Here is a 14,252-nt window from a genome sequence, read left to right as displayed (position 1 = left end):
CGCCCCAAAGTGTGTCCACAGCCAGAGCTGTGAGGGGTCTCCTTGCTGCCTCCATCAGCCCACTTGTTCCCCTCTACAGAGGCTTTGGAGCCTCTATCACCTCCCTCCCCACGGTCTCTCATGCTTGGCTGCCTGTCCCAGCTCAGGAGCTCTCCTACATCCCTCCAGCATGCTCAGCCCTCCACCTTCTCCTCTGTGCCTTCACCCTCCTTAGCTTAATGCACCGTGTCTTCATACTCTAGCCCTAGCGCACTGTCCTCCATCTCACTCCAGCCCACAGTGACCCTTCTGCCTGCCTCGGCACTGGTCTACATGTCCCTCTGCTGGGTTTTCCAGCAGACTGCTCCCCTCAGCCAGCTGGAATTACCAGGTATTGGGGAGGTTGTTTTCCAGCAACTGATCTCCATGCCATGGTCTGTCTGGAGTATGATGCAGTAAAACAGCTGTGGGACCTCAGAACATGGTCCGTAAATAGGATCTGTTCTTTCTTGAAGTTCTCCTCTTGCTTCATAGCCTCACATCTCCTGTTGCTCTTCTGAACCAAGGCACTATGCTGAGGTTGGTATCATAACCCACCACAATAGGCAGGCCCAGGACAGATGTGCTTTTGTCACTCTTCATTTCTCCATCAGGAGGGCAGGGAAATGGATGCATGGGTAGAACCGTGACTCTTGGAGATCTCTTGGTTCCCAGCTCTTGGGAATGAAAGGTTTGGCAATGCTGTGGCAAAGAATGACACTGTGAACATGTTGGCTGCATGTACAAGGAGTCAAACTGGGTGTGACTGTCTGACCCCACTGTATTAACTCCAGGGAGGCGCTGCCTGGGATGATCAATCACTTTAAAAATGTGAAAGCCTTTAAGAACACTTGTGTCTCTCTCTTTCTCTTTCCTCTGTTTTTGCTTCTAGAAAGAGAACGGCAGGACGGCACCTCGGCACATAGGGGCTGCTGCCAAATCCCATCCTCCACTGAGGCAGCGGGGACCCTCCAGCTGGAAGAAGTTTTCGGGGCAGCCGGGGGAATCGAGGAATCCGTGCCATCATGGGGGTATTATGGCTGGCCAGGTTCATGCTGGGATGTACAGCAGTTATGTATGTGGAACAAGCCCAGGGTCAATATGAAGGGGACTTGCAGACAGACAGATTTGCAGGCTACGAGGAAAGACAGCCAGCAAACAGAGTGAGAAGAAGAGGCCAAGACACTTTACGAGGGTACGTTTAATGTTCTTTTCTATTTTACAAAGCAAAACTTGGGTTATTATCGTAGCACATGCTCACAGACTCGCCTTTCCTTGAGCTCAGGAAGGAGTCTGCTCTGCAGACCAGCGGTAGGAGGAAAGCTCATGCCACAGGGGACAGCCAAGAGGACTCCCACATGAGCCGAGCTGTGTGCTGAGCTCTGCAAGGGGATCACGGCACCTTAGGGCTGACCTGCCAGGACTGTGAAGAGTCATCCACACCCTGCCTGTTTGTGGGAGGGTTGCTGGGCATTTACCTGGAGGGCTGGCTGTGGCTGGGCTTCCCACCATTGCTAGTGGGGATGCTCTCAACTCAGGTTTTGACCCTGGAATCGCCCTCGGCTGTCTATTCCCTGTCAATGCTCTGGGCTGTTTGAGAGGTTATTGCCTCTGGTGGCTGTTTTTACATGATGATTGTGGCTAATGGGAAGGTGTCACACTGTCCCTTGTTGTGCAGCATAGTTGTGGCTTGTGGTCTTGCCTATAGACAAACTGGTGCAAGAGCTGGGCCTGTGAGTGTTTTCCACCTGAGGAGGGAGACAGGGCTCAGCTAGAAAATCCCAAAGCCAGTGCCGGAGCTCAGCTGTGTTTGCATGCTCTCAAGATGGTTCCTGGCCCCGGCATTGATTCTGGGTTATTTTAAGTCTGCCTGGCTGTAGTTCTTGGAAAGTGTTCCTGTGTCAGTGGGCAGAATCGGAGCAGAACGTGATACACGCGCGAAGCCTGGGCTGTGCCAGAGTTCTCCGGCATTTGCTGGGGAATGCTTCTTGAATGGGATGGAGTGCCGTGCTTTCAGCCCAGACAGTCAAATGTGCTGTGTTTGGGCTGGAGCTGGAACACAGAGCCTGGCTGAGGAGCTGCCAGGGGCAGGGCTGTGGGGCTGGCCGCATCTGCTCTTGGAATTCAAACGTGCGTGGCCACTCCCTCCCGCTACGGTGGATTTGGGAAAGATGGACAGCAAGTGTCCTGGGGGTTTGGTCTTCTCAAAACTAGCTACCCAAAGCAGCCATCGGCTCACTCACAGGGTAGGCACACCCTGGGTCTCCCCCAAGATGACCCATAAGTACTTTCGCCATGCTTCTCTCCTTGAGTCCATCATCCCTCAGATAAAACATCCCAAATCTTTATGACTATTGGGGGTGAAGGCTGTTTCTTGAAAAGGATGGGATGACAGTCTACCAGACCCAGAGACTCTTGTTCAGCCTGCCTGCCCAGGGCTATGTGGGGTTGATTACTGTGCTCGTAATGGGGACAGAAAGGATGGGAAGGAGTTGATGTGCACATGGATAGTCCTGTCTCATGCAGCCCTGTGAAGAGAAAGGAAGGGCAGAGCAAGGAAACAATGAGCGTTTCCATTCCCCATGGGACCCCAGAGAAGGTCACTGGTGTCCAGTGGTCTTCTGGTACTCAGTGACTTGGGTGACCAGATCCTGTTTTCAAAAATGATTTACAGCTTAAATCCTTTTGACTTTTGGTGAGTCTGAAGGGTCCGAATCCCAAGTGCGTTTTAAAAATAAAGATTCCCAAGTTAGAAATTACTTCTGAAAACCCTTCTCTACTGTAAAGCCTCAGACATGGACCAACATTTAAGTAAAATAATACCAAATTATCGGTTGTGTAAGTTCTTAGAGGCCACACAGTCAGTTTGAGGCACAACCAGTATCAGGCCCGAAGTGTCTGGCTCCCAGTCCCCTGCAGGGAGCTGAGGACCACACTGCTACCTCCTTCAGCTTCTCTTCTGCTTTCCTCATGCCCTCTGAAGCAATTGCTGTAGGAAAAGAAAAAACCCCACTGGGATAAGAGCAGGGTCTGTTTAAGGAAGTCTGTGCAACTATAATTTAAGCCAACTGTAGAATCATTGTTTCTTGGCCCTTGGGAGAACAGTCTTGTTTCAAGGGAGGGAATCATGGTGGGCAACACAGGGGAAGCTGGCAAAACTCAGTGGCTGGAGCTTCTGCCCCAGGCGCTTCCCATGCTCTGTGTCAAGTGACCCTGACGGTCTCCTAAGTTTTGTGTCCAAATCTCTCCTTCAGGATTTCCAACCCTTCAGCAGTCTCGCTCTTTAAAACCTCTATTTTACAAGCAGATAAAAACCACTTGAGATGAGAAATCTATTGAAAAGTGATGTTTTAAAGAATGTCTACTGGCCTTAGAAAGCAGCTACAGATGTCACCAGCTGTAATGCTGTAGATGGGTCTGGCAGCCAGTGAAAGGCGTCTCCTGCAGAGCCACAGACCCAGTAGTTTTTGTTGAAGATTCCCCAAACAGCGCAAGTCCCTCATTCTTTATGCTCTGCCTTGGAACAATTCTGGAGTTGCAGTTGTGGATCAACATCTTCCCTGACCTGGGTTTTGCTGCCTTAAGGTATCGGGATTCTTCGCTGCTGTGAAATTTAACTGAGTTGGATACACTTCTTTGGGAAAATCAGCTAAGTCACAATTTAAGTTTCGGTTTACTCACAGACTAGTGCTGTACTAGCAACAGAAATGAATGAACCGTGAGTTTCTTGGTGGAACTTTAAATGTGAAGGGAAGTAGGGTTGGTTTTTTAAATTTGGTGTTATTTTATGATGTCAACGGCTTATCTTGACTGTTGTGATTTGTGGAATCATCTATTCTACAATGCCACACCCCTAAACACACATCTGAATATCTAAACATCTTTATCTGTGGTGTCTGTTTTAATGATTTATGACACCATTTCAAATATTTGCTTTGGCGTTTGCTTTCATAGACCCACGACTCTCTCTTTCGGAGAGACAGACTAATTTCAGTCTAACTTTCATCTGAAATATCTTTGGTTCTGAGGCTTGCATGAAAGGAATTTTAAATAGAACTGGAATTAAAATACAGCAAAGCTTAGCTGCATCACATGGGCCTGAGCTGGCAGCTTCCCTGGTGAGCCCTGGGCCACCACCCCCAGCCACCCTCCGGAACACTCTGGTTCCTGTGAGAATGTTCAAAAGTTTGTATATCGGTTCTGGATGGAGGGAAATGGACAAACAGACTTTGAGGGTTTGCTGGTTAGATCTAATGGTGATTCAGTGCAGAGTCTTCTCCTTTGTGGAAACCTTCTGCTCAGGGCTTCTGGACTGTCTGTAACCCTGGATTATTTGTTCGTTGAAATCATTGGTTTTGCCAATGCAAGTTACTAATTGTTTTCTCTTCATACACCATGCTCGATACCTTCCATACTGCCAGATCGCAAGGCCTTTTACAATGTTAACATGCCACTTGCAGCTCATTTTGTCCATGGCAGAAATACTTATGCTCCCAAAGTGAAATATGACAGACAGATACATTAGAGGACTTAAAGGACGGCCACCTAGCTTGACAAGATAGATCTGGCTTTTGCTCTACCATTTATTCTTATATGTGCCTCCTTTTCTCTTGGGTGGGCGAAACCATGGATTCTCTCCACCTCGAACTTGTGTTGTACCACAATTTGGACAAGAAAATGATGGTGGAACTGCACAGAGAAGTGGGACCCAGCTGTCTTTATAGGGGAACTTTTACCAACTCTGGAATAATCAAATACCCAATCCTGTCTGGTGCTCTGTCCTTTGTTTTCTCTTAAATATCTTCTACTCCTATGGACAGCAGAAATAACTTCCTGTGGGTTTCCCAGGACCATCCTGAGCAAGGCCAAGTAGCACAGGATCTCTGTTCTCTTTGGTAGCGGGGTACTTTGTGTGAAGTCTTAGTCAGTTAGTACTAAGGTATGCACGGGATCACTTAATATCATAGAGCTCATAGTGAGAAACTGCTCTCTGGTAACTCCAACAATGACCAACACAAGCTCTCCTTGCTCATGTCTGGCGTTCACTGTCCATGAGGACAGTTGTAGATGTCTTGTTGGTAAAAGAGGCTTCAGCAACGCCTGAAAGGAAAGATTGTATATGTTTCTGCTGGAAACATATTTATTTGGAGGTATGTTCCCATCCTGGTCCCCTTTATTAAAGGGAAGAGTCTGAAGTAAATGCAAAGCATGAAATAAATGCAAAATAAACAAGCCTGTTATTCACCAATGCCTCCCCAAATAACAATTAATAAAGCAATGTGGAGCAATAAATCACAGTCAAAGCCATGATTTAATCTGTCCTTAAACTCATTAAAGTAGAGACAATTTAAAATGACCGTCTCCTGAAAGGAACAGCACTGACAAATCCATTTATGAGGCAGGATTTGAATGGGATTATTAGTTTAATGAACTATTGAACAGTTTCCAAGAGCAAGAATGTGTTTAACAAAGGGGAAAGAAAAGATGATTAGTCTGCAGCCAGCTGAGCTGTTCGCTGGCAGTGCGATTTCCTGCAAGTTCATGGCTGCCTGTTTTTTCAAGTAAGAATAAAGGCTCAGCTATAGCCTGACTTTAAACGCAACTAATTATGTCAAGCCCATTAATTATGAAATGGCCACTGCAATTGAGAAGATGGATGAAGAGAGGATGTTTGGGAAGGCATTTGCCATACCTCTTCCATTGCTCTGACTTATGCAAAAGGACAGAGAGGTGTCTAAATTAATCGTGGGGAATGGGGAATACGAGGAGTTTCCAAGCTGCTCTCCTGTAGTTTTTTGACACCTTCTTAGTTTCCAACTTGCCATTGGGGAATGGAGAGAAAAGGCACATCGCGACTGCTAAAGGCTGCTGGGATGTAGATGAATTCTTCCCTAAGCTTGGAAGCTCATATGCAGCAGAGAGGGAAAACCACGGGTTGTGATTCTGGGCTGCGCGGCACCAATTTAAACTGGAGCTGACACTGGGATGGTGTTTACTGTCAAGGGGAGGTTGGTCATCGCAGAGATGAGCTTCACCACTTCTGTCGTTCACTCCAAGGTGTGCGCAGAGAGCAGATGACTTCCAGCATGCAATTTCCATGCATTTCCAGCATTTCTACCTGACTCCATCTCTGCCATTGCAGTTCCACAAGCACCTTAGTACAGGAATTACAAAAAGGTTTTTTTGGACCAGCAGCAATTGTAATTTTCTTAATTCTCGCTTTAGGTTTATCAGAAATGTGTGCCTTTAAAAAGAGCTGATGGCCAAAACACAACCAGCGCTGTCAGATGTTATGATTCAGGCCCTGATTCTGCCTCTGCCAAGTTGAAGCATAACATTTTAGTTGACTTCGTTGAAAGGAATAAGCCCAAGTAGGAGTCAGCAAATCTTTTCTGCAGCGTTACCATCTCTGCTGCTACTGTAAATCCAGTGAGAGGTATTGATTTCCTCAAAGTCCCAGAGTGGAGTCCTTTAAATGCAGAAGCTCAGCTTTCATTCCTTACAAAAAAAAAAAAAAAAACTTCTTGACCTTGAAGTTGTAGAAAGCTCCCTTGAAAATGAAACCCTGGTTAGAGTAAGAACCAAGGTGCTGCTAAGAAGCAGTGGAAGCTAAAATGTCCTCTTTCTGATGGTTTAGGCAACCAGACTCTGTCCTACTGATTGTGTGGGTTGATTGTGTAAAAGACTCTGTAACTATGGCGATTTAAATACTTAAAAAAGCAAATTTGTGGGATATGTCACTAACTACACGCATGTGTAGCCAAGGAGTAACAACAGGACTCCAGTACTTATTAAAAATTTCTATCTGCAATGGACTGTGCTGTTTGTGATTGCCCACGTCGTTGCAGTTGGGCTAGGTGATCGTTGTAGGTCCCTTCCAACTGAAATATTCTATTCTATATACTGGTTTCCTTACAAGATGGTGAAATGCATGTTCATAGGACTCTCCATCTTCAAGGAGGTAGCTTTGGGGCATCTTTGCTTAGAAATGACAAGGAAGAACCTATCAGGGAAGAACATGGTCAAATTCTAGCAAAGCTTTCTTGTCTTCTTCCGCCACATTTCTGCCCTGGGCAGGACGTGGGTCTCCATGCTCCAAGGCTTGCTAAAGCCAAGTTTAGGGTGAGGGAACATCTGGAGCTTCTGTCACTGTGATCCAGTCACCTCTTGAGCACATCTCAGCTGCTTCCATGTCTGCATACACCACACATGTAAACCTTGATATTTATTCACAGAGCCAGAGATTAAATGCTACGAACAACAGAAGGAACAAAATTAAGGCAGCAGCTGGAAACTTCTGTCTTAAGACTCTTGTTCCTAAATTTTCCCTGTGTCTTGATTTATATTGTGAAATGGTTGATCTTGGACTTCTGGCCCAGGCCGGTTTCTCTTGTTATTGGCAGAAAACATGAAGGCAAGTATTGGCATGGCAAAAGATTATCTGGCATAGAAGTTAATAGGTTATATGGGTTTTGTTTGGAAGTATGAAGAACTGGTTTTGAAGTTTTGATTTATTTCAGAACTTAAGGGGAAAAAAAAATATGGAAGAGTTGGTAATGCTCCTTTCCAAATGAAAGTGTTAAGCAGTTCCTGGAAATGAGTTGCATTTTTAGTGTTTTTCAAAGGAAAGTCTTCTTTATGGTTCCTTGCTGATATATAGGATTTAAACTTAAATGTGCATGAATAAGGGAAGAGTTTCTCTACTGTCACTCATATAAAATGTGCGAAGATCGGAATAAAAGGGTAAAAATAGTATTGTTGACAAAGAAAAGCTGTATAACAAAAGATTTTACAGACCCCCCCATTGCTAAAAAAAAATTAAAATATTGTAAACATTATTGGGCTTGAACTTGGCATTAACCTAAGTAGATGGAATCCAAACCCTATGCAGTCTTTGTAAGACTTTATTTTGGTGGGAGCTAGCCACCTTGGTGGCAGCCAGGCAACCTTCTCAGCTTGGCTTTCTCTCTATGTATGTGTGTCTGGAGTCCACGTGTGCAAGGGGTCCTTGGAGACCTCTGCCTGAGGGCAGGGAGGATTTTTGGAGCCAGGGCTGTGGTTTTGTACTGGGGAGGTCCCTGGTGGGACTTCCCTTCATTGTAGGCTCTTGCTCCGTCACCTTACTGATGACCTTACCGATAGCTGCATCTCAGCAGAAGGAAAGGGAGCTGAGATAGAGAGATCTGTAATCTTTCAAGACTGCATCTCTGGTTTGGAGATGGCCTGTCCCCAAGGCACCCAAAGCTGCCTTCTGCTCTAAATTAGGGTAGGGAATTCAACCCTGGGCACAGAGACAGGAGAAGTACCATTGAACGTTAAATAGGCCCATTTAATGCTGTTTCAATTTCAATCCAAAGGCAATTTAATATTTTTTCCAGATGGTTATTACATTTCTACTTCTAATATATGTTTTCTCCCCCTTTTCTAATAATATAAAAATGAAAACAGTAAACACCTGAGTAACTTTGTTTGAAACTATATAATTGCTCAGTTAAATGGTACATATTTTGATGTCATGCATTTTCCTGGTTAATTAAAGTGCTAAATTAGGTGTTTCAGATTATTCATTCTCTAGGAAAAGATATCTAAAACATAAAAACAGAGATGAAAATAACTACTTCAGTTAAGGCTTCCTTTCTGTTAACTAAAATAACCAAGAAAAAGTCATCTCTGTTCCCTTAAATCGATCTTTCTTGTCTAGAGCCCCTCCTGGGTTCTGGGAGGAGGAGCAGTTAGTGATGCACTCTTCCACCTCTTCCCAGACCTCCCCGTTTCCTTAAGGGGAGCCTCAGTGAAGGATCAACTGCTGAATTTGGGTGCCTGAAAGGCTCCTCTTGCTTTGAGCATCTCATGTCAAAGTCTTCCAAGTCCCAGACTCCTTGGTCTGGGCTCAAGCAGAGACCAGGTCAGTGTTGCTAATTAGCACAGCTGAGAGATGCTCATTAACGCTACCAGGGTTTGCTCAGGCAGGAGCTGTGCACCAGTTCACACCACTGTTACCCCTGGGGATGGAGGTGGGGGTGCTCCAGGGGCCAGGGAAAGTAAAGGGTCTCCAGCAGGAATGTGAAGACACCGTAAGTCTGAGGCTTTGGTGAGATCAGAGAAAGATGTTTCTGTTGCCACAGATGTGTTATTGCGTCGAGTATTACAGGTATTGCTGCGAGCCGTAGGAAAGCGGTCCATAGCTCGGCTCAGCAAACAACTGCAGGATGTCTGAATTCTAAATATTTTTGTGCTTGCAACGTTACCCAGCAAAATAGCTGTTAGCAGTTTTAAGGTGTGTGACTTCTACTGGTGGTAACAGTAAGTTAGCGCCTCTGCACCTTTAAAACTGAATTCTTAGAACCGAAAATAATTGAAATCACTGGGAATTGAACTCCTTCCTAAAAGCTAAAGAGATGCTGGGCTGCTGTGCAGGGTAAGGGGATGATGTTGCAGGTGGGAGAGGTTTCGGCGTCTCCTCTGCAGGACTGAGGCAATATTCTTACATTAACCCGGGGGCTGCCTGGATGGGAAGAGCTGGCTTCTCTACTTTCTCATTTGCAAATTACTTATCAAACTGTATCCATTGCATGAACACATATAGGCCTGGGGAAGTAAACAGTGAACGTACAGACAGCATAGTCCTAGGCTCGTAAAACTGATAAATCATGGAAATAAATACTTGCAGTACATTTGAGGGATCTACTAAGTCAAGAACGAGGCGCACACAAACGTGCTCCCCTTTAGACCGAGGATCCAGAAGTCAGCATTGTTTCAAATCTGTTCTCATGCCATGACGCAATCCCAAATCCCTCTGGGTGGGGAGATGCAAGACCAAAAACCACTGTCACATTTGGCAGTAATTATTGTCCCCCTGGTGATCTCCACTGAGGCCAAGGGTGACCGATGCCTGCAACGGTGCTCCCCAGTTTATTGTGAGAGATGATCCCTGGGGCCCAGCAAAGAATCAGGCTAAGGTCAAAACCAAAAAGAATCTTGAATTATAGGAAAAATTTCCAGCTCAGATGGAGAGGTGGGATCATTGTCCCTGGAAAAGCCACATACTTAAGTCATATAAGACGAGAGAATGTAGTGGTGATATTCATACACCTTCATTTTATTTGACTCTCTGCATAGGCATGAATTTCACGATAAGGGGAGGGCTGCAGGTGGGGCAAATAATCTAAAAAGAAACTTCTATGTCTTTCCCTAAGATAGCTCTTTTGTGGCTCGGAGACAGCCCTCCTTTTTGCAGTATCGCATCAGAAATCCTCACTAGCATGGCATTAGCTAAATTGTCACGGAGTTGGTGAATTTACAGCAAAGGGTAACGCTGAACGGTCTGGGGAAATCTAGAGCAGTGTTTGGGCTGATGGCCGTTCCGAAGGCTGAACGAGTAGAAGTGAATTGAGAATTGGTTAAATCTGTTGCTGGATGGTTTGATTTCCCTATAAAGATTTCTAAGCTGAAACTTCAAGACAGGAAAAAACCTGAAAATAAGGGACAGGGACTATAAGCATGCCAAGGGGTTTCCGTTCATCCCGTGTAAATTATGACAGTTGCGGTACCCCAAACTGGATATGTGTGCAGAGCAGAAGAGAGATTTTTCAAGATACTTGGAGAATACAAAGAGAGAAGAGCAGAAGAAAAATTGAGATTGGGCAAGCTTAATAGACTCCTAAAATTAGGAGATTGTGCTCAAGCAGAAGAGGGGGAAATAGCTCTCCTGGACCTGCTGGCCATGCTTCTCCTAATCTAGCCCAGGTGGTCTGCTGCTGTTGTGGATTTCTCCCACCCGTTTTGAGGACCGGTATCATGGATGAAGTCTCTTATTTCTTAATTATTAGGTTGGTCACTGGATAGTTAAGCTGCGGTGCTTCTCATCCTGAAATCACCAGGTGTTGATCCCGTGTGCTGGTGGGAAAGTTGCTGCTCACCCTTTCATGAAGCGCTGGGCTCCAGCCCTACTACTAGCCTGCACGGTTGTACCTTGGCAGGGCAGCGGGGTGGTTTTTACTGAGTGTTTTGTTTGAAACACTCGGAGAAAAAGGAATTTGTGCTTGGTCACTTGCCTAACTTACATCTGGGATCTGGTAAAAGTACAGCCCTGCTTTTATTAACAAAGTCTTAGCTTACAAAAAAAAATGAAGCAGTATGAATTTCTGAGAGCACCTACTCTGTCATCTTTACATCACCCTAAAGAGAGTGGAGAAGACCTGCAAGATGTGTAAAGTGTTGGCATCTCTGCCCTTACCAAGAGACTCGAACTGGTCTACAGAACTGCAGTTCCGTGCAGCTGGACCCTCTTAGCTCAGAGTCCTTTTCCCATTGAACAGGGAATATCTTGGAAAATAGTGCTCAGGAGACAGTCACAGCACTGAGGATCTGTTTTCACCCAGCAGGAAGCAGCTTTGGGCTGTATCAAGGAGGGAAATATAGAATGATTGTGATAAATATGGAAAAGGGGCCCCGTGCTCAGGCAGGCACAAAGAAAGCGATGAGCTGGGAGATGCGTTTGCCGATCACGCACCCGAGCAGACTAGTTGCAGGGTCGCAGCTCAGGGAATCTCAGTCGCTGGTCAAGGGGCTCTGCTTGGTGAGAAGAGCAGGAAATTGGCCCAAAGTAATGAACTACAGTGATTTCTCCCTGAATTAATATGTTGAATCCCCCTGGATGAGGCCAGTGAGAAGGAGAACACGTGAGCAGCCAGGGGAGCAATCCCTGTGCAGACCAGAGCATCTCTGAGAATTATCCCAGCCCTGGCAAGCCACCAGTTTTCATTCACTTCTGTCTTCCTCTAATTTGGGGAATGGAAATACCACGTCTGAAGGCCAGTGACAACTGAGGTACACTGATTGCTCGTGACAGGGGAGACAAATCCTGGGCTGCTGTTCCTGCTGTCCGGAAAGCGCACGCTACGTGGAGCCAGGGATTCATTAGCTGTGGGTCTTGCTGTGGATGGCAGGAGCAGTGCTCCTTGCAGGACACTGCACAAATCAGCCCTTTAGTGACTGTGCAGAGCTTTCGGAAGAAGGTCTGGAGGGTTCATTCTAGCTGAGTATTCTTTCTCCCGCGGCTGGAGGAGCGGACAAGGACCTGCGTGCCTGCGCATGTATTGAGGACACAGCTGTGGGTGAGCAGGAAGCTCAGGGGTGACTTGACTTCGGTTTTGGCTAGCATCCGTGTCTGCAAAGCATTCTCAGCCCGGACTTCACACGCTGTGCTGTCTGCCCTCTCCTACCTTTAACAATGAGTACAATTCTGCTGGGGTCACACTAGGCATCTGACAATAATTGGCAGGACCTTTTTGGCTGCTTGCTCAGCCCAGTAGGCAACAATTCAGTGCTCCGGGCTGTCTTTCCCAGGCTGCTGCAGCAACAGCCAGATGCCGCTTGTCTTCTGTCCCCGCAGGCGGGCTGGCACCCCGAGCCTGCGGGCAGTCTTGTGGTATGGACCGTCTCCCAGTCCTTGCTCGTGCCTCCGACTCCGTTGTGGATTTAGGAGAAAAGGCTTCTCTCGCTAACAGCCATGCGTTTTCACATCCCATAGCCACAGCTCTGCTCTGCTCCAGTGGTGTTTTTTTTTTTTTTCTTGGCATCTCCCAATTCTCAGATGGAGCTGCTGCCAGCAGGCAGCATTTGGTGCCATCAGTTGAAACTCAGGCTTACTTTGTCCCTGCTTATCTTTATAATCCTATTGTTTATTTAACGTGGACAGAGAAGCCGCTATGGCCAGCATCGCTTTTCCCTCTGTCCTTTCTTAGCATCCCTCTGTTGGCTCTGCTCGCTTTCATGAAAACAGTTCTCTTTAGCAGCTGAGCTCTTTCAGCCTTTTCCTAAGCTGCACAGAAGGTGATAAGGAAGATCTGCTTCATATTGGCGGGTCTATTTTTGCATCAGCTGAACCAGGGGGGTGGACCAGCAATGCCATCCTCTGCCAGAAAGCATTGCTAGAAAGGACTGGCACAAACATGTCAGCTCTTATCTCCGTGGCTCTAACACCCAAAGGAAAAGTCACGCAGGCGTTAGCACCATCTCAGCAGTACAACGTCTCTCCAGGACTGGATCATGTCTGGATAAGAGCCCTTTGCTACTGCTGGCTAGCAGAGAGGCAAAGCTGAGAAGTGAGTAGGGTGAAAAAACCTCTTGATTTTTAATTGAGGACTTATTCTTTTGAAGTTTCTTGATAATTCTGAAATGTCTGTGGATTTCGATGATCGCTAATAATCAGAAGGTTGTGAGCAAGCTTACTGAATTAAATGCTTTTTCCTCTAGCCTTGACCTTTCCATTCTTAGCTCTTCACCACAAACGATGGTTGTAGTTTTCTGTTTAACAACTAAATGACGTGCCTTTTATCCGCACCTTCTTGCTGATGAGAATACGGGTTTCCAGCTTTTATTTCCCAGGATGGAGATAACTGCTATTAATTTTAAAAAGCAATTTTGTCACAACTTTGCTGAAGACATTTTTTTTTTTTTTCTTACAAAACAGCATCCTCCTTACTGAGTTGCTTTGGAATCTAATTTCATTCTCCCTCTAGGTCATTTCTGTGACACCATTAATTTCAACCCATTCAAAATGGATCTCCCCCATGTTTTGTTTTGAAACTCTGCTAATTTTTAGCATATGCTTAAAAAGGTTCAGTTTTGGAGGAACAATTGTGATCTTGCAGTTTAGCCTACTGTGTAACAGGGTGCCCAGGACCTCTCCCAGGATCCCTGCACAGAGCTGGATGAAGAGTCTTGGCTGACTGTCTTTTGGACAAGAGGTGGTACTCCCCACCATAGTTAAAAATACACATTTCATTATCAATTTCATTCAACTTCCACTTTCTTCTGTTTTAGTCTACGGGTTTGATGTCAGATACCTCTTCCTTCACTGATTTTGACAAAAAAAAAACCCACCCCTCTTAGTCTTTTGCCTGATAAAATGGCTATATAATAGTCTTTAGTCTTCAACAAGGCTTGAAATAGCCTGAGGCCAGGGTGTGCTATGGCAGCCTTCCTTGCATAGCTGTTCCCATCCCTCTGTTGACACGGGGAGGGGGAGGGGGGGGACCAGCAGATAGATTCAGGGGGAAGTCAAACTGCCATGTTTGGTGCCTGGCTATGAGTTGTCTGGGCTGCCTACGCGTTGCACGGAGAGTCCTACATCATCCGCCCATCCATCCTGCGTGCTGGGAACCTGAGGGCTGAATCTTGGGCTTTACAGGACCTCCATCTGCTCAGCGTGAACTTATCTTCCCAGTTAA

At 46.0% G+C, this 14,252-nt stretch overlaps 1 protein-coding gene across 1 annotated transcript in view; it reads left to right on the top strand.

Annotated features, from left to right (window-relative positions):
* Positions 1-1,043: 1,043 nt before the first annotated feature.
* The window catches only part of FBN3 (fibrillin 3), a gene marked incomplete at both ends in the record, with an annotated part of 112,747 nt that continues 99,538 nt past the window's right edge, over positions 1,044-14,252 (top strand). Inside the window, one exon of the mRNA XM_082495420.1 lies at positions 1,044-1,213. Within this exon, the coding sequence (XP_082351546.1) occupies positions 1,044-1,213 (170 nt within the window). The remainder of the gene's footprint in view (positions 1,214-14,252) is intronic.

The sequence above is a fragment of the Vanellus vanellus genome (genome assembly GCF_965231255.1).
Source record: "Vanellus vanellus genome assembly, chromosome: 25".
Taxonomy (NCBI): domain Eukaryota; kingdom Metazoa; phylum Chordata; class Aves; order Charadriiformes; family Charadriidae; genus Vanellus; species Vanellus vanellus.
This window is presented reverse-complemented; position numbering and strand designations above follow the sequence as displayed.